The following is a 21,420-nucleotide window of genomic DNA, read 5'->3' as shown; positions in this document are numbered from 1 at the left end:
GAGTGCCGTCTTTCGGATGAGACATTAAAGTGAGGTCTTGACTCCCTGTGGTCATTAAAAATAGGATGTCCTTTGAAAAAAAAAAAAAGTAGGAGTTTAACCCCGGCACCCTGGCCAAATTTGCCCACCTCTGTCCATTATTTGAACATCATTGGGAATTTGACCAGGACAATGGGGTTACACCCTACTCTTTACGAGAAGTGCCATGGGATTTTTAATGACCACAGAGAGTCAGGGCCTCGGTTTAACATCTCATCCGAAAGAGGGTGCCCACTGACAATATAGTGTCCCCTTCACTTTTACTGGTGTATTAGGACTCACATAGTCGGCAGGTTGGGCGCCCCCTGCTGGCCTCACTAACACCACTTCCAACAGCAACAGAGTTTTCCCATGTGGTCTCCCATCCAGCTACTGATCAGGCTCAGCCATGCTTAGCTTCAGTGAGTAACCGGTCTTGGGCTACAAGGTGATATGGCTTTAAAGCGCTTTAAATGTCCATAAAAGCACTATATAAATGTAAGAAATTATGATTATTATTATAAATAAGGGACTAAGCCGAAGGAAAATGAATGAGTGAATGCATGAATGAATGAATGAATGAATGAACGAACTGAAGAAAAGATGAACCAATCACAACAAAATGTAAAACCACCACATATTTTATTTGTCAAGATAGTGTTGTAAAATCTGAATACATTAAAAGAGTTTAAGTACAAAATGCAACAAAACTGAACAGAAAGCACCAAGTATTCCACTATATTAATAAGAGCATGTGAAATATTTACAAATGTTAGTCACCCAGACACTTAAAAGCAATAAACACTCATAGTTTAAGAATTACGGTTGAAATTTTTTATATTTAAAAATCCAAGCCTAACAAGCCCTCAGAAGAACAAACTGCACATCATGATCCTATATGAAACTCACGTCGTATATAAATATATCAGCTCTTGCTTGACATCTCTGAAAATACAGCTTACATCTCTCTTGTGCCTACTGGGAAATTAAGTCACAACACAAAAAAAAAAAACATACTAAGCAAGTGGACTTTCCATGGGAAAGAAACTTGCAAAGTCTATGAGAAATCGGCATTATAGATTCCTCAATAATTTGGACCTCTTTGAAGGAGAGACCATCCTGCTGGGTGTTTCCGCCAGCAGCTTTGACATTGATTGGCTGGAACTTTAACATGCAGCAGAAGCGAGTGACCCATGTTGGCCTTGGTTGTATTGGCAAATGGATGACGGAAATCTCCTATTTTTACCTAATCCTCCATTTTAGAGCTTCAGCACAGAGGTCCTGAGATCACACAGATGTGAGGAAGGAAGGTCAGCCTGAGTGGGATGCTTACAGGAATTTCTAGATTGAAAAGAAGCTTTTGACCTTCACTAAAAGAGAGAAAGAAAGAAAAAAATAAAACAGGCACTGGAACTTGCTCTGCAACACAAGAGCCATTGTTCCCGAATAGACACACAGTGTAGTTTCTGGAAAGAAAGGCACATTTTGAGCAAAAGAAAGTTCATTTAAAAAGATAACAACATGACATCCATCAGGCCAGTCTCGTTATAGAACAGCCTGATCTCCAAGTAACATTCATAAAAGTTACTTATTCAAGGATTCTGATATGAACGACTGGAACCGCTACAATTGTGAGACAAAGCAGTTGGTAAATGAGTGTAACAGTTCATCATATTCACATATATCCTCATTTTAGTGGAATCTGAATGTACTAGAATCTAAATGTCAGCCGATCTCTTGGTCTGGCAGGAGCACTTTTAGCTTAGCTTAGCACAGATCATTGAATCAGATTAGACCATTCGCATCTTGCTGAAAAACATTTCCCTACTTGCATTGCGTACTAAGATCAACTGGAAATGAAAAGTTGCTATTTTACTAGGTTGATATGTCTATGAACTTTACTCTCATTCCAGTGTAATAATAAGGGAAGTTCGCTGCTGTACCATAACTGCAGCAGGCACAATATTATGCAGCATCAGAATATAGTCCCCAGCTACGTCACTTTAGTTTCCATCAGTCTCAGTACATGATGTAACTACAGAAATCAAGCTTTAAATAGTAAAATCATCAAAACTCTTAATTCTTTTGATTAAGATTTAGTGATTTATGCGAACAAAAAATTGCATTTTACTCAAAAAAATAATTATAAACATAGCAAATACAAAGACACTGAGAATTCTATAGTGGTCTCTTACATTTCCCCCATAGCTGCAGCTAAATATTATGCAAACAACATTAAATGGAAAGTCGTAAGTCCAGCCATACTGTACATAGGCTTACTATCCACAAATATTGATATAAAATTAGGCGAAGGAGAATCACTGTTAGTCTAGTTGATTAAAATTTGAATTAATGTTACTTTAAATTATTAAGTAATCAGTGCTTATTTTATATACACTAGAAAGAATATTATATTATATTAAAAGTCCTAAAGTCCCTTAAGTTAACTTGCACTATACATGCTTTCATACGGGGTCAAATTAGCAACGTTTTGACAGTAAAATCAGTATATTTTGAGGTTACTATTAAAGTAAACACAAATGACAACAATGTACATTCGCTTAAAAGTTTACTCCTTACCTAACGACGCTCCACACTCACCAGAAAACCCAATGGATACGCTAAGCTAAGCTAAGCTAAAAGTTTTCCCTGTTTTAACAGTAAAATCAGTTTTAAGATTACTATTAAAGTAAACACAAATGACAACAATGTACATTCGCTAAAAAGTTTACTCCTTACTTAACGACGCTCCACACTCATCAGAAATCCAACGGCTATGCTAAGCTAAAAGTTCTCCCCGTTTTAACAGTAAAATAAGCATATTTTGAGATTACTATTAAAATAAACACAAATGACAACAATGTACATTCGCTAAAAAGTTTACTCCTTACCTAACGACGCTCCACACTCATCAGAAATCCAACGGCTATGCTATGCTAAGCTAAAAGTTCTCCCTGTTTTAACAGTAAAATCTGTATATTTTGAGATTACTATCAAAATAAACACAAATGACAACAATGTACATTCGCTAAAAAGTTTACTCCTTCCCTATTGATGCTCCACACTCATCAGAAAACCCAATGGCTATGCTAAGCTAAGCTAAAATAATATAAGATAAAAGTTATCCCCGTTTTGACAGTAATCTTAAAATATACAGATTTTACTACTGAAATAAACACAAATGACAACAATGTACATTCGCTAAAAAGTTTTCTCCTTTCTTAGCGACGCTCCACACTCAGCTTAGCATAGCGGTTGGGTTTTAAGATAAGTTAAAGGTTCTCCCAGTTTTGATAGTAAAATCTATATATTTTGAGATTACTATTAAAGTAAACACAAATGACAACAATGTGCATTCGTTAAAAAGTTTACTCCTTACCTAATGACACTCCACACTCAACAGAAAACCCAATGGCTATGCTAGGCTAAGCTAAGCTTAAAGTTTTCCCCCAGACCCAGAGATCAGCTGAATGAAATAAAATATGATACTGTTTAACTTTAGGTTTCTTGTAAAAGAAGCCTTTTTGCAAAACTATTTGGAGTGTTGCTTTAACTTTGTGTGTGTGTGTGTGCAGCTCACAAACTCTACTAAAATGTGCTGCCACTGAACATTCCGGTTCTTCTGCTTTGGTTGTCGCTGTGATTGCAGGTCCAGGCTCCACTATAAGGATGTGATTTCACGGATCCATTCCCGCAGTTTGGTGACACGCGTGTAAACGCCAGGCTTGTTCCTCCGAGCGCAGCCTTCTCCCCAGCTCACTATGCCAGCCTGGAACCATTTGCCAGCTTCGGAAAGACACACAAGAGGGCCACCCGAATCTCCCTGCGGAAGCCAAAAGAAAGAAACGTAACGCAACATGTTCCAAAACGGTCTGAAAAATATAAAATGCATGGAGGACACTATGAAACAAAATCTATTTGATCAGCATATTCAAGAGTTGCCTGTTGATCTCTTCTAGAGAATGTTCATTATTGAATGTTTATTTATATTTTTGTATATTGTGGGTTATTTATTTCAGTACTACTGAAGATTGTAATTTATTTTATGTTTCACCATTTTTTGATGTCCGTATTGAATCTTTTACAATATTGTATATAAAAACAATCATACCAATAAAGTGCTTGAATCTGAATTATTATAAAGCAGAGTGTGTATCGTGTATGTGAGAAACTCTGAAGCAGTTGCGAACATTTTAATTATTATTGTAATCACTCATCATTTATTGTTTTGTACCTCTAATTTAAGCTGCTTATTTACTGTGTCATTTCATTTCATTACTATTATCCCTGAATGATTTGTTTTGTGTGTAATACCATTCGGCTCTTAATTACTTTGCCAATATTGCAATGCAAACAGACGTGGCAATAAAGCATATTTGAATTGGGAGGTGAGAGGAAAGAGAGAGAGACAAAACAACCAAGTGAATGAAAGAATATTACAGAAAGATGAAGCAAAAGTACAAAAAGAGAGAGCGAGCGTTCGCGAAATCTATAGCAGGAGTGAAAGGAGTCAGAAGACCAGGACCGGAACCTGTGCGGGAGAAAAGCAGACTAAGAAGATTACACCCAGAATAAGAGAGACGCACGGAGCGTTCAGAAGGGGGAAAGCAAGATGAATAACAAGTGAGATAGAAGTAGAAATTATGGAAATCAGCTCATTTAAATATCAGGGAACAAGGTAGAATAATTAATCTTCTCCACTACGAGGCTGTACACACGCTGCGGGAAGACAACAACATTAGCCGAACACTTTGACGGCATTATGCTCATGTCATATTTGTACTGTAGGTTGTTTCTGAATGAATAGAAACAGGATGAAAAAGACTCAGGGTTTGACAGTGCATCTAAACGCCTATTAAACCACCTTGAATTCATTAAAACGAAGCGAAGGTGTAATTTTGCGTTTGCTATATAAAGCTGGCAACTTGGGCGGGAGTGCTGGGGTTTTGAGTCTGTAAATGCTAATACTGGTCTAAAAGGCCTTAAGGGGTCAGTTCACCCCAAAATTAAAATGCCATAATTTACAAGAAAATAGTTAATCATCGAAACGCAAATGAAGATGTTTAATAAAATCTAAAAGAGATATTCACTCACTGGCCACTTTATTAGGTACATCTTACTAGTACCGCTTACTAGGACCCATTTTGCCTTTAGAACTGCTTTAATCCTTTGTGGCATAGATTCAACAAGGTACTGGAAATGTTCCTCAGTGATTTTGGTCCATATCCATCATGCGAATCTCCTGTTCCATCACATCCCAAATGAGCTCTATTGGATTGAGTTCTGGTGACTGTGGAGGCCATTTGAGTACAGTAAACTCGTTGTCGTGTTCAAGAAACCAGATTGGAGGTGTTGGACATGTTGTGTGTTCAGAGAAGCAGTTGGACAGGTGTACCTAATAAAGTGGCCGGTGAGTGCATTTCCCTCCTTAGAAATTATATTTGGGTAAAAAGATCCGAAATGTTCAAAAATAAATTTAAAAATGTGGACCATGAGAAGAAATAAAGAAAAAGAATCATGGAATCACAGAATCATGGAATTATCAGTATAAATAAATAATGTTACTGATGTTTACAGACTTTGGATGGATAAATCAAAAGTAGTGAAGAGAGCTAATCAAATTATGATGTTGACTAGTGCCTGTGATTTATTGATTAGATTTTTAAGCTGACAGTGACGTGATATATCCTTTTCATTTAACTTTATGAAATACGCTTTCAGTGGTGGCATGGTGGCCCAGTGGTTAGCACTGTCGCTTCACAGCAAGAAGGTTGCTGGCTCGAGTCCAGACTGAGTCAGTTGGCAATTGTGTGGAGTTCGCATGTTTCCCCATGTTGGTGTGAATTTCCTCCGGTTTCCTCCACAGTCCAAAGACATGCGCTATAAGTGAATTGAATAAACTAAATTGTCCGTACTGTATGTGTATGAATGAATGTGTATCAAAGTTTCCCAGTACTGGGTTGCAGCTGGAAGGGCATCCGCTATGTAAAACATATGCTGGATACGTTGGTGGTTCATTTCGCTGTGGTGACCCCTGACGAATAAAGGGACTATGCCGAAGGAAAATTAATGAATAAATAAAATACATTTCCGACCAGAAATTCGCATTTCCAGTATGTTGCAGGAAGTTTTTTTTTTATACTCGTGGCCTAAAATAATTAATTGTGTGATCTTTTTTTTGATCACAAACTTATTTTGATAAAAAGTTTTTTTTTAGCCTTATGCCATATTTGCTTCAGTTATTGTGTTTTGCTATGAAAATACGCACAAATCTTGAAACCATTTTCACTTTTTGACCTCAAGAACCATTGGACTGTTTATATATTTATGGAATGTGTTTGTTTTTTTACCTGACAAGCATCCACACCTCCAGAAAGGTAGCCGCTGCACATCATTCTTGAGGTCACCTGACCTTCGGTCACCATGTTGCACACTGTATCATTAATCACCTTTACTTCGGCTTTCTGAAGGATTTGAGCCACGGTTCCTACAACACATACATAAACATTAGTCCTGTGTGAACGATTCTGATACCAAAGAGAATCTGCACTCGTTATGCGTGTGCATTTAAAACAATAATCAGAATTAGCTCACAATTATAACACAATCTCTTAATGAACGTTCTGCTAAAAATGATGTTGAATGTTCACATGGACAACAGTAATACATTATTTACCCTATTCTGTCAATGTAATGATTATGATTTTTGACTTTATGAAAGCTTCAAGTGCAATTAATGATTTGCAATGCTTTATATGCAAACAGAAAATTGTTGATAGCTTGTTTACATGGTGTTAATCTATTTAATAGTAGAATACTGCTATTCTGTCTATGTAACCGTACTGAGCTTGCATTGTAAATTATAAAGCAGAGTATTGTCTTAATAATGTTTATATTAGGATACTGCAGTCCATCTAAACATTCCGAGCACACATGGTCGATTCTTAAAATATTGTATTAAAAGGGGTGGTCCACTACGATATCATATTTTACAGTTGATGTGTAATGTAGATGTGTGAACAAACAACATCTCTGAATATAATATGCTCAAAGTTTAATCCAAAGGGAGACATTGGCTTCTACTGAGTTAGCTTAGCAAAGCCTACAGCGAACAAAGTTTGGGGACTACAAAAAATACATCAGGTTTAATGAGATCGTAAACCCTTCAAGTTACGCTCATTCACCCCGCGCAACAAAGGAGCATGGCCAGAGGCACTGAAATGTTATAGAAGAGAGAGCTAAAATGCTGTCTAAACGCTGCTATTTCCACAGAGCTTCTTTTGTTTCTGTATTTGGGCTTCCAAAGCACATGACACAGAGAGAGAAATGCTTGCAATTGATTTAAATTATGTTACAGAGAATTATAAAAAAGATATAGCTAGCATTTGACTAAGGACAGCTTCCAGAATCTCTCCCAGTTCAGTGCTGGATTCGGCTAAAAACTCCCCGAAGAAGGAGCAGCTCCAACCATAATAGAAGAAGCTGTGGATTGTGAGCCACAACTTGTAAGTATTTTTATTTGTTAAAATTGATCTATTACTTGCATAGTGTCTAGCGTTAATGGTATGTTGTAGCAAGGACGTAAACAAGCATGTAAACAACGTGAGATGCTGTTTGGCACCGCTAACAATTTAGCTACAAATTCATATTTATCCATCAAACCCCTGTAAACATCCACAATCTTCTTACACATGCTTACAACCCAAAGTCAGAATTATTAGCCCCCCGGTTTATTTTTTCCTCAATTTCTGTTTAAATGAGAGAAAATTTTTTCAACACATTTCTAAACATAATAGTTTTAATAACTCATTTCTAATAACAGTATTATTATTATTATTAATTTTATTATTAAAACAGTAATATAGATAGTTTTTAAGTCACTTCTATGCAGCTTAAAGTGACATTGAAAGGCTTAAGTAGGTTAATAAGGTTAACTAGGCAGGTTAGGGTAATTAGGCAAGTTATTGTATAACGATGGTTTGTTCTGTAGACTATTGAAAAAACAATTTGCTAAAAGGGGCTAATAATTTTGACCTTAAAATGGTTTATAAAAATGTAAAACTGCTTTTATTCTAGCTGAAATAAAACAAATAAGACTTCCTCCAGAAGAAAAAATATTATCAGACATTCTGTGAAAATTTCCTTGCTCTGGTAAGCATCATTTAGGAAATATTAAAAAAAAAAAAAAAAATACAAAGGGGGTCTAATAATTCTGACAAATGTATATGAAAGACACTTGTCAAATTTTATTTTAGAGAGCACAGCATGCTACATGCTGTGCTGTATTTGGCTAAAACTCCCCAAAGAAGGAGCAGCTCCAACCATAATAGAAGAAGCTGTGGATTGTAAGCCACAACCTGTAAGTATTTTTATTTGTTAAATTGATCTATTACAATTGATCTATTACAATTGATCTATTAACTTGAAAGCCTGCCCTTAAAAGGCTCAAACTGATACGGCTAACAGCTACTCTGACTGACAGTATTTAGACAGTATTTACAAAATGGCAAAGAGTGTGCTGGTAGAGCAGTGCCACTTCCTGGTGAAGTAGAGCCGATTTGCAATCACAGCACATTATGTTAGCTGACCAATCAGAGCCTTTTAAGGGCAGGTTTTCGGAGGAACCAGGAAATATGTCAGTCATTTTAGTCATGTTAGCAGAGTAGCTGAATATACAAGCTGTCTGACCTCCCTCTCGAAGCGTCCCCCAGCCTGTCACAAAGCAGGAGCTGCCGGCCGTGAAGACGTGGCTCGTCGCTGGAAGGCAGACGGGATGCACAGTGTTGCTGAAGTTCAGCGGCTGGCTCAGTTCGAGGAGAGAGATATCATAGTCGTTGGTCAAATCGTTGTAGTTTGGGTGGGTGATGATGGTCTTCAAATTTCGCATTTGAACTGATTTGTCTTGGATGTTCTGGTCCCGCAGACCACTGTACGTCGTCCAGCTGGACGTCATCTTGTAGCTGTTGGCAATGAACACAATGGTGAGTTTTGAAAGGTCAGCATGTAATGGGAATCAGTATTTTGACAGCGAAACTGAGAACAATTCTTTCACCAAGTGCCACATTCTTCTTGTTGGAGCAACTTGTGTAACACCAAATACTTGTTAAAACTCAAATTTCCAAATGCTAATCCAATAAAGACACTAGGGTTGGCGGTAATGTATGACCAAAAATGTATTCTGAATGTTATTGATTGGTTTTCTTATTTAATATATCATTTAAAGCTGTCTGTAGGACTTTCCAGTATATGTCACTATTGTTTGCATTTGTATATTATAATTGATAGCAGTGATGGAAAGAGTACTGAAAAATCATACTCAAGTAAAACTATCATTACTTGCCTAAAAAACGTAGTGCAAGTAGATGATAGGTATCTGTTGTAAATATTACTCAAAGTATAAGTAAAAAGTAGCCTTTTCAAAATTACTCAAGAGTAGCGAGTAGTGAGTATTATGCTGTAAAAAGCTGATGTATTTACATGTAATTTGTGTATCTGTGTAAACGTAACATTCTGTAGTGCATTTAGTTATTGCTTAGCAGGCACACAACGCCATAAGACAGTAATATTAGCCTGTGTTAGAATGTGACCAAAATCCAACGTCGAGCCAACATCTTAAACCAACATCAGATTGACGTAAAATACTGACATTTATTCCTCAGCTATGGCAACCAAAATCCAACATCTGATAGATGTCATAGTGGTAACGTCCACACAACGTCAAGCTGTAACATCATTAGACATTGATATTTCCAAAAGTCCAAAGACCTGCAGTAAAGTACTTATTTACGCTGAGCACTGCATATACTCACTGATTATACATGTATAGTTTATAAGCTTACATGTATAGCTTACATCAGAAAATAAGGGGCAGCGTTGTGTGCAAAATTTGTGCTAAAATTGACAGAGGAAGAACTGAGAATGTTGGATAGAAAAATTCTTCTCCATCTTATTGAATTGTCAGGGAAAAGTTTCAAATAATCAGGATATACTGTAAAATATATGTTTAATAAGGATGTGCGATTTGGGGGAAATGAGCAGCATGGTGGCGCAGTGGGTAATGCTCTCGCCTCACAGCAAGAAGGTCGCTGGTTCAAGCCTCGGCTGGGTCAGTTGGCATTTCTGTGTGGAATTTGCATGTTCTCCCCGTGTTGCTGTGGATTCAAAGAAATGGTGAATTGGGTAAGCTAAATTGTCCGTAGTGTATGTGTGTGAATGTGTATGGATGTTTCCCAGTGATGGGTTACAGGTGGAAGGGCATCCGCTGCATAAAACATATGGTGGATAAGTTGGCGGTTCATTCCGCTGTGGCAACCCCAGATTAATGAAGGAACTAAGCTGAAAAGAAAATGAATGAATGTTCCTAGCCAATAGATTGTGTCCATGTATGCGTCAAGACGCAAGAGTTTTTCTTCTCTCTCAGTCTGTTATTGTTCGGGGCTGGTATGCTTTCCGGATTATAACCTAGTAACTGTTTGGATAAACAAGGAAGAACGTCGGAGTGTTGATAGACTAGTGTAGCGTTAGTACTCAGGATGCCTAGTTTGTGGATGAATATTGAGTGTGTGTGTAAAATAAAAATAAAAAATGGCTTGAGTTGTATCCACCGTACTTGCGCTTGAAACCCTTCCAGTGAGGAGTGTATTGAGGTACAGCAGGTAACTTAATAAAAACTAGACACTGTCAGAAGAGATAAATATACAGAATTTGCCGATTCTATCCAGTATTGCTGATTTGAAAGCTATTGTTACCCAAATAAGATGTTTTAAGAGGTGAAGTGAACTGAATATTGTCAAAGTTTTACCCATTCTGGAAATTGTTCCTCTAATTTTGACACATACAAGTCGGCACTAAAGGGTGACATTTTTTGGAAGTCCCACAGGTCAGCAAAATCCCAGGGAAACAAGATCATTATTAAATCACATGATTTGGACGGGAAACAAAATGTCAGCAGGAGAGGGTGGGAGCACAAATATACATTTTATTTAATAATAAACTATAAAATGTATTTGTTAAGTCAATTCTAGGTGCCCTGTCTCTTTGCGCAATCCTCCTGCTTGCTTTAGTGTGGCTGATTAAGTAAATCCACACATCCGTAACATTTGGGGGTGCCAACAACCAATATATGAGACAAGCCAGCTTCCCCATAAAAATCCTAATCAAAGTAGTCAGACATGAAAGCTTTGCTGTAAAAACTTCTTTGAGAAAATGATTCTTCAGGTGTGCTCACTGACATTAATAAGAGTAACCAAAGCTATTGTTATTATACATGTGTTTGTGTGTGTATATGTTTTTTTTTTTACGTGGATGGTTTACATGAAAATGAATGTGTGAAATGCACACTCTTCATAGTTTAAGATGGCATTCAAGTCAATAATAAAAAAGTGTCTGCGCCAATATCCTACAGTGGCAAGTGCGTCGACATACTGTATAGCACCCAGGTGCTCATGCGACCCAAGTTCGATTCCCAGCTCAAAGTTCTTTGCCAATCCTTTCCCTCTCTCTGCTCCCCATATTTTCCTGTCTGTAAATCTCCACTGTCCTGTCAATAAAAGTGAAAACCCCTAAAATAGTAATTATTTTTAAAAAAGCATTGAATTTTATTCAACTAAAGTGGGAAAGGGGCATATTGTGATCTATACTGTATTTTTTATACTGTAACTGACAGATTTTGGCCAAAAAACAAAATCACAACACAGGAGTGGGAGTTATTCTTCTGGGATTGGGATGAGACAAGATTTTCCCCCATTATTAGTCATGCGATTGGATCTTTGTTGTGGGAGTGGAACAAGAGAGGTTTGAAAATGCACTTACATGTCAACCTCCTAGTGTACACACACACATTATGAGTGAGAGCACACGCACACGCACACACAAAGACCCAGAGCACTGGGCAGCTATTGTTTCCAGTGGCCAGGAAACAATTAATGGTTAGGTGCCTTGCTCGAGAGCATCTCAGTTGGGTATCAAAAGAGAGAGAGAGAGAGAGGGGGCATTTTTTTCAATCCCCTCAGCTTTAATTCCTGCCAGGACAAGGGATCAAACCTGCAACCTTTTGGATTTTAATTCAGACTCCCCAACCATTAGGCCACAGCTGCCCCCATGTCAGAATGAACTGGCCAAAGAGATCAAATCGATGGCTCAAATCCATTTTACATCTGTAATTTGACAGGACATTTAATGAAATGAGAGTTCTTCACACCAATTACTGAATTGTTGGTAATGCTGGAACTTCTTGACAGTACAATTTGTTTTAAACTTACTGAAAAACACCCAAAGCTTATAAAAACATACTGGAAAGCTCATTATCTTGAATACACAATAAAGACACTAGGGTGGGCGGTATGACGAAAAGGTTAAGCCGAAATCCTTAAAAGTGCATTTGTTTGTATTTAATTTGAGGCTGTTTGAGGCTGTGGCATTTTGTTTTTGAAGGTGTTGTTCGAAGGCGTTGTAAGCATTAAATAAATTTGGAGGAAATTAGATTTATGTGTTTAAAATATGGTGTTGTTTTGACATCGACATGTGCAAAGCTTAAATCAATGGTCTCAAACTCAATTCCTGGAGGGCTGCAGCTCCGCACAGTTTAGCTCCAACCACCTCCAACTCACACCGGTTTAATAGTCTCTAGTAGTTTTAAACACCTTGATTAGTTCAGCTCTGTTTGATGAGGGTTGAAGCAAAACTGTGCAGTGCTAAAGCTCTCCAGGAATCAAGTTTGAGACCTCTGCCTTAAAAGAATAGTTCACCCAAATAAATACAAAAAATATATATAGAATACTCATTCTCAAGTGGTTCAAAGATTTTTTTTTTCTTATTTTGAACACGAAAGACGTTTTTAAACCGGTAACTACTGACATCCATGGTAGAAAAAAGAAACACCATGAAAGTCAATAGCTACCGGTGTCTAATATTTGTTAAAAGCTCTCCTTTTGTGTTCAACAGAAGAAAAACTCAAACAGGTTTGGAATTAATGAAGGGTGAGTAAATGATGACAGAATTATTATTATATATAGACCTTTCATATATACAGTTTCTTTTTTGCAAAAAAAAAAAAAAAAAAAGAACTATTAAAAGGGTTAATTAGAATTATGCCATTTGTTTCCTCAGGATCTACCCAGCCAGGTCAGGGGTCAAGGAGACCTCTTGTGTGGACCTGAACTGAATTGGAACCAACTGTTCCTATTGTTATTTGCTAAGTGTTAATTATGTCTAAAGTGATATTTGTCATTTTAGGTGTATTCCTTTGTATGCTAGCTGCCAGTTTGGATGTAGATTATACCAGTTTTTTAACCAGTTTTGATGCAGACGGCTGAGAGTACACTCAGCCTTGTGAAAGAAATAGATTGTACATTGAGTGTGTGTGTGTGTGTGTGTGTGTGTGTGTGTGTGTGTGTGTGTGTGTGTGTGTTCTATTCAACTGTGGATCCTTTTACAGGTCTGGGGTCAGCTCTAACCAGCTTAGTGGCTGTCTGACATTTTTATGCTTGAGATATTGAGATATCGTTCAGTGTTGTACGCACGCACCCACGTGGAAATTTTCTAAGTCTATCTGTGTTCTAACCAATCAGGTTAAAACACCTATATAGACGGTCAGACGTACACATGGACGAACGGACGGACGGACAGACAGACAGATAGATAGATATGAAGCAGTCAATGAGGTTATGTACAAGTATAATTGTTGATGTACAAGGTGTACAAGGTTTCCATATCCTGGACCAGGCCGAATCTTGAGCAGCTACTGTGATGGTCATGGAAGAGTGGAGAACATGAGACTGATTCCTGTGACGCTCCAAGGACAGACGAGTCTTCGCTGAGGCCAGCTTCCAGCCTCCGCCACTGAGACTGCAGCTCTGCACAAGACGTTTGGCCAGCGGAGAAATTAAAATGATCGTGCCCAACTGAGCCTGGTTTCTCTCAAGGTTTTTTTTCTTCACTTCCGCCATTAGTGAAGTGTTTTTTCCCTCTCCGCTGTCGCCACTGGCTTGCATGGTTCGGGATCTGTAGAGCTGCGCATCGTTGGATTTGCCCTTCAATATTTGGACTCTCAGCAGTGATTATTAAACCACACTGAACTGAGCTCAACTGAACTGAACTTAAACACTACAAACTGAACTACACTGTTCCTATTTACTGTGACCTTTTATGTGAAGCTGCTTTGACACAATCTACATTGTAAAAGCGCTATACAAATAAAGGTGAATTGAATTGAATTGATGTTTTGATATTGTAAGCAGAGCAGCCTCTACAAACTAATTGCTAGTGTTGAAGCTGGCTTCTGCTGATAACACTGAAATCTATCTTCAGTAACTTTTTTTTTTAAATTGAATCTCTGGCTCTTTTTCATCTGACAGACTAGTCATTTTTGGGTTCAAACTGTAAAATATCCATACATTACCCTGATATAAACCTATGCTTACAATTCTAAAACGCATGACGCTGATTGGCGCGACTCATCCGGTGCACGAGGGCCTAGCTGGGGACAGTTACAACCCTTTTTGCATTCATGTTGGAACTCACACTGCTAGCAATCAAAGATTTGTGTTAATTTGGCAAGCTGAACGCATTCTGTACTGTACAGGAGACAGACACTGGTCTACAGCCAATCAGAACGCAGAACACAATGCGGTTAAAACAAATTGCACAAAAAAAAAAAAAAAATCCACGAAATCCACGAGGGAACACTGTAGTTTGAGCTCTGTTATTAACTCTAGCCTTCAAAAACATACTAATGTACAAGTAAAAGAGCAACCGATTATACAGCTTTAGCAGATGTTCATATTTTTATCCTTAAGAAAAATTGTATACATTACATTTTTTGTAAAAACAGAGCCAGAACTCAATGAAAAAAACAAAAAAGCATAAAACAAAGCTGTTTTTCTCCTCTGCTGCACTGAAAATGCACCAAGATAACAAAACAGATATTGAAGTGTCATTTCTATATACTGTTACACCCCTAATGGCCAAGATTGAGGAAAAAACACATTTATATGAGGAGGGGTTGAAAAATAAGGAGGACTTGGTGATTTCAAAGGTGGAACAAAGTTATTACGCTCTGATGAAGGATTAAAAACAAACATTTGTGCACCGATCTATCATTGGCAAGATTATTAAGAAAGTAAATGGGGTCAATCTTGATTTCATGGCGAAACCATACCTCAGGAGAGTGAATAATCTTTCAATTCAGATTTAGTGTTTCAGTCTCCCGAACATGTTGGAATAATTCATCAAGGAAAAAAATAGGACTTGACTGCATGTCTTGTGCTCCACCTACTGGCTAATGGGAATAAATACAAATGCAGGCTTTGATCCAACACAGGAGAGCTGATGTTGGATGACATTTGAGCACAAAGAGAATAGAGAAAGGGGTCTACAGCTAAAAAACAAACACCAAAACACACTCACGATGGATCAGGTTGGATGAAGCAGTGGGCAGCACACAATAGCCATTTGTTGGAGATGATCGAGGCTCCGCAAACGTGTCCTTGGGTCTGGAAATGAAGACTGACCTGCCACGGCCATTCACCCACATCTGCGTTCTGACCACCCACAATGCGGTTATGCTTGTATGGCCGAGTCCCGCAGTCTGAAACCAAATTGTAAGAGCGGATCAAGCTCAAAGTGAGATTTCAAAAAGACAACAGAAAGGATAGTATTGGCGTGCTGAGATGAGAGGTTATGGGGGTCTCGTACAAGACCGGCAGGGATAAGATCAGAGGGCTCGCTGTAAAACTGTTTGCACTGAAAGATGGTGGAGTTTCTGGAAACATCTTCTCTGACTCACAGGACCGTCCGCCTTTAGCGGGATTCAAGCAGAATTATAACAAGGCAGATATATAGAGGGATGAACCACGCTGGCTGATAAAAACACAATGAGGAAGGAAAAAGAATCTAGCAACCCTGAGGCCAATAAAAGAAGTAGAAAGAGATGAAGAAATGTCAAGTAAGGTTTCATAAAAGAAGCATATTGGCTTCAGGCTCTAATGTGATTTCTTTTTCTCCTTTTGGTGCTAATTACCGCGTTGTTGATGATCCAGCAAGTTCTGGAAATTACAATTGGTTTTAGATTCATTTAAACACCAAAAGCTTGTGAAAACACACTGGGAAGCTCATTATCTTCAAATGATTGTACAATAAAGACTCTAGAGGTGGGCGGTATGACTAAAATCTTATAATGATAATTGTATTCGCTTATATATTATAAATCTATAGTACTTCATAGCTGAGTCTATAACTGATTTGAATGATAATTAAGAAGAGTTTGCCCGAAAGCGGGTTTACTGCTCATTTTAATGTAATATTAATAAAAGTTGTTCCATTTTCTTTGCCTTAATCTACCGCTGTCTTTATAAATTAATGCAAGATGATCTAAATCAATTAAACAGAAAAACCAAGACTATATTGTACCATAATCAATACTAATTATTTCCTATAATCACTGTGACTTAGCTGTTTATTTATATACACAAGCAAATCAAAAAAGAAGGAGGGGCTTTTTAAGGGTAAATTTTTGTGAATACCTGGTTGCAACAGAAAAACACTAGGAGATCTCAGTAGACTGATGGCATTTCATGCTGTTCAGCCTTATACTCTTAAAATGTGAGCAAGATTATCATGTTTTGTCATCACTTAGACATTACAATACTCCACATTATTCAAGAGAATCATTCAAAAACTAGTAATAAAATTATGTATGTGAATTAGCAATAGTTTCTGCTGTTCTGATGGTCAGCTGCAGATGTGAATCGATGTCGTACAAAGGTTTTTGAGACTCTCCGTGTTTGATTTTATTTTTTATATACACAAACATGCAGTTGAACTGTTGTATAAATGCAATAATCACACCCGTAGCAGTGCAATGTGGCTGTGTATCGGCGCTGTTCAAGTGATATTGCTCATATACAGTACTGTGAAACAGTTTTGGTGTTTTAAAAACTTTTAATGACCTTCCAGATATAAAACTAGTCTCTGCATTAAGCTATAAACAAATAGAAAAGAATCATGTACACAATATTGAGAAAAACAAAACACTGTTTTCAGAATAAAGTGTCTTCTGCTAGCAGAACACAGTATTTAATATGAGTCCATATACTCAAGTTCATTTTCTAATTTATGTGGGTTTTTTTTTTTTACTCTGTCGAGGTAATTTCGGACTGCCTCTATAATGCTATATTAAGGTCTGGACCCTGTGGAAGCCATTTCATGACTGTTTTTCACTGTTTTTGTTTACAAATATCATGAATATCTATAGATATCATATAATTTCATAATATAATTATCTATAATTAGCATTACTGTTCAGGTGAGGAGCGATATAATATTATTCTATAGATATTATACTATAATATTACTATATATTAATTATACTAAAATGACAAATCTAATGGTGTCCAAAGACAAAGTCTTGCACAGTACGATCGATGGATACAACGATAGATAGAACAAAAGATGGATTGATGGATGGAAGACAGTACGATAAATGAATAGCTGGAGGAATAGACGACAGACAGACAGACAGATGGATATAAGGACAGAGAGATGGATGGATGGATGGATGGATGGATGGATGGATGGATGGATGGATGGATGGATGGATGGATGGATGGATGGATGGATGGATGGATGGATGGATGGATGGATGGATAGATATATGGATAGATAGAACGATAGATAGACAGAACGATAGATAGACAGAACGATGGATGGATGGATGGATGGATGGATGGATGGATGGATGGATGGATGGATGGATGGATGGATGGATGGATAGATAGATGGATAGATAGATGGATGGATAGATAGATGGATAGATAGATGGATAGATAGATGGATAGATAGATGGATAGATAGACGGATAGATAGACGGATAGATAGACGGATAGATAGACGGATAGATAGATGGATAGATATACGGATAGATAGATAGATATACAGATAGATAGATAGATAGACAGACAGACAGACAGACAGACAGACAGACAGACAGACAGACAGACAGACAGATAGATAGATAGATAGATAGATAGATAGATAGATAGACTGTACAGTAAGAATAAGCTTGCTTAGTAAGAGTGCTTGTCTTATTGCTGGAATGTTCCACACACTACCACAGATAATGTAGATTTCTCTGCACAAATTCTGCTATTTAACACCACTCTTTTAAAAAGAAGCTGAATTAATTTAAACAGATCTGCATACAACCGATTAACGACTTCAAAAGCTCACAGCAGGTCTGCTCCTCAACATTGATAAAAATCTCAGTCCCTATGGAGAAAATGAATGAAATTGGGTCTCTCAAAACCACACCATCACTCTCACTAGAGAGAAAAGACTGGCAATAGTTTTGTTTCATGCCAAAGAGTTTCAGACAAAACACGGTCAGTTACCATGCAACGCGCAGACTAAAAAGCACCTTCGTCTTTGTTAGTGAGGGGGGAAAAAAATCATTTAAAAGTTTGACTTACCGCATCCTTGTTCGTCCGAGCCATCTGAGCAATCATCATCACGATCGCATTCCGCATTCACTTTGTTTACGCATTGCTGGTTTTTACACTTGAAGGAGAAATCATTGCAGACACCAGGCGCTAAGAGAGCGAAATAAAAGTAAAAGTTGAAGTAAACAAGGGGAATAAAACATCAAGTGCAGCTTCTTTTCATCACCAAAGACCTACACCTCCTTTATAGCAATGCAAGAGTCAGCCTATTGATCAAGCCTATTGATCGTGGAATAGGTCACTTATCTCTGCTGAAGGATACCAAAACAATCAACAACTTCGAGTGGGAGACAAAGAATTACGGTAAAAAAGGCCAAAATATGTGATTTCTCCAGCTTTTACTGCCGCTCACAAGTGTTTCACATCTTAAAAGCTGGTTAATTATCACATTATTTAATGGTGCTTGATTTTTTTTTTAAGTAGTGGATGTCAATGTACATGTCAGTTCAGCATCTGCAGAACATTTCAACGTATCAGAAATTAAAATAGAGTAGCTTAATGGCTGATTGAAGTTAAATTTAGAGCATTCACAAACATCAAAAAACGTCTAAATATTTGATTTGATTGTTTTACATGACTGGGCATTTACTCTGATCACAAACGGTTTTAACCTTACATTTCTGACATCAGAGACACTAAACTACAGGCCTGCAGCTGCAGTGTTGAGCGTGCAGCCCCAACAATGGAAAGCACTATAAAAACAGTTAATAATTGATGATTTTGGGAATGACTTAAGACTTGTGTTAATCTCACAAAGAAAATGTCTGGGTGACATTTTACCTCAATAGAGAGATTTAGTTTCAAGTAAATACAATTATTTTTATTACATAAAGTAAAAATATAACATTATTTAAATTATAAAATTTCTCTTTGGTTAAATATTTAAAAGTTGATCCAATTATAATTTAAATCAAAATGTTTCAAAGATATTAGGTGTAATTTTGTGTATTCGGTTTAATTTTGATTGTCCCGTTTCCTTATTTTGGACTGTTTTGATTGCATTACTCATTTAAAAAATATTATTAAAACCTATTTTTCAATGTTTATTATATTATAATAATTACTTACATTTATATAGCGCTTTTCTGGACACTCAAAGCACTTTTACACATTGGAGGGGGTTCTCTTCACACACCACTAGTGTGCACCATCCACCTGGATGATGCGACAACAGCCATATTGCACCAGACCGTACACCACACACCAGCTTATTGGTGGAGAGGGGACGGAGTGATGAAGCCAATTATGATATTGGGATGGTTAGGAGTAGGGATGTCACTATCGGGTTTTTTTTTTTTGCCCTCGAGTCAGAGTCATTTGATTTAGAGTATCTACCGATACCGAAACCCGATCTAATACTTAATATGTAAAAAGAAACAGATCTAGGATGTTCCTTATTTATTTAATTCACCTTATTTTAACATTCAACGACTATGTTAACAAACAGAGCACTTCTGTGAAGTAGTTTGAACAATCAAGTAATAAATAACATAATTTTTTTACTTTTGGACTTTAGTGCAACAGTAAATAAAAAATAAATAATAAAACAAATAGCACCTCAACTTAAAATACCCGGTAAGCAATCCCAAGTTTACATTTCTCACAGTTTGCTACAACAATGTTGTTGTCATCTACTTTATAATACCTCCAGATGGCAGACACTCGCGCTTTCTGCTTCAAACTGCTTCCATGTTTTACTTTGCCTTCATTTAAAAAATAGCATCTCTGCAACAAAGTGATGTCATGCTGCACGCATTGCTGTTTTCGCAGCAAAGTTACTGCATAACTATATCTGTGGTAAAATTAATGAGAATATATATGTATACAAATGTTTTTGAGTCCTGCTCATGAGGTAACGTCCGAATTTTGTGGTCACGTGATCGGATCTGGACATCCCTAGTAAGGAGGCCATAATGGACAGAGGCTAGTGGGCAAATTTGGTCAGGGTATCAGGGTTAAACCTTTTTCAAAGGACATTGTTTAGACAGTATTGACCTTATTCTTCAATGCTAAAGTTACCTCGATATTGCAATTGTTTTAGGACTTTCGATTCAGCTGCCTATGAAAGAAATGACTAGAAAAAATAAACCGAAGAAAACGTCCAAACTACTTGCTCTACAAACAAGTGTTTGCATGATTATATAGACAAAGCAGAATCACATAATAAGAAAATGTCAGTTTGCAGCATCAAGTAGCAGAACGAGCTGTTTTTAATGTCTAAAAATGAATGGAAGTGAACGAGACCGGAAGTCTCGAGCCAAAAAGATTCAAATGGTTGCGGCCGCTCATACGCAAATAATAAGATGAAATTAATGCGATTTTTGATTTGATTGCTTTATTTTACTTTATATTCATTTCACTTCATGTAGCCAGAGTTTTCTAGTGAATAAATGTGATTCTCTTAATAGATATACAATGCAAATAAGCTTACAAAACAACCTACAACAACCTAATCCACTTACATGCTACACAGGAGACCTCATCACTTCCATCAAGACAGTCATTTTTTCCATCGCAAACAAAATCCTGCATGATGCAGGCGCCATTGCCACACCTCACCTGTGCTCTGCCACAGTCTATGAGAAAATTAAGCAAAACAAAGGTAAGTATCCTTCAAGAAAATGACCACTTTTACCATTTCTTTGAGTAAATATGGTGTATATTTAAATGCATTTTGTTAAATAACTTCCTTGGTTTTCAAAAAAAAAAAAAAGTTCACATGCAAAAGCCTTGCAAGTGCTGCAAGTGCCATCTGAATTTCATAGAATTTTCAGTAATTACACTTTTATGGCAAAGAAAATATTATTTTCATTGCTTTTAAAGTGGAATAATTAATAACAATCACAGGAGCCTGAGGAAAAAATACATTATATATGTGCAAGAATTTTATGTTTTTATTATTTGTATT

At 37.1% G+C, this 21,420-nt stretch overlaps 1 protein-coding gene across 1 annotated transcript in view; it reads right to left on the bottom strand.

Moving 5' to 3' along the window:
• Positions 1 to 684: 684 nt before the first annotated feature.
• The window catches only part of st14 (ST14 transmembrane serine protease matriptase), a 38,144-nt gene continuing 17,408 nt past the window's right edge, over positions 685 to 21,420 (bottom strand). The window contains exons 9-14 of the mRNA XM_056474095.1: positions 20,975 to 21,088; positions 18,483 to 18,602; positions 15,424 to 15,604; positions 8,707 to 8,978; positions 6,369 to 6,505; positions 685 to 3,841 (exon numbers count right to left, since the gene is read on the bottom strand). Of these exons, the coding sequence (XP_056330070.1) occupies positions 3,680 to 3,841; positions 6,369 to 6,505; positions 8,707 to 8,978; positions 15,424 to 15,604; positions 18,483 to 18,602; positions 20,975 to 21,088 (986 nt within the window). The 3' untranslated portion in view covers positions 685 to 3,679. The remainder of the gene's footprint in view (positions 3,842 to 6,368; positions 6,506 to 8,706; positions 8,979 to 15,423; positions 15,605 to 18,482; positions 18,603 to 20,974; positions 21,089 to 21,420) is intronic.

This window comes from Danio aesculapii, chromosome 15 (genome assembly GCF_903798145.1).
Source record: "Danio aesculapii chromosome 15, fDanAes4.1, whole genome shotgun sequence".
Taxonomy (NCBI): Eukaryota; Metazoa; Chordata; class Actinopteri; order Cypriniformes; family Danionidae; genus Danio; species Danio aesculapii.
Note: the sequence above shows the minus strand (reverse complement) of the source record. Positions and strands in the feature narration are given on the sequence as shown.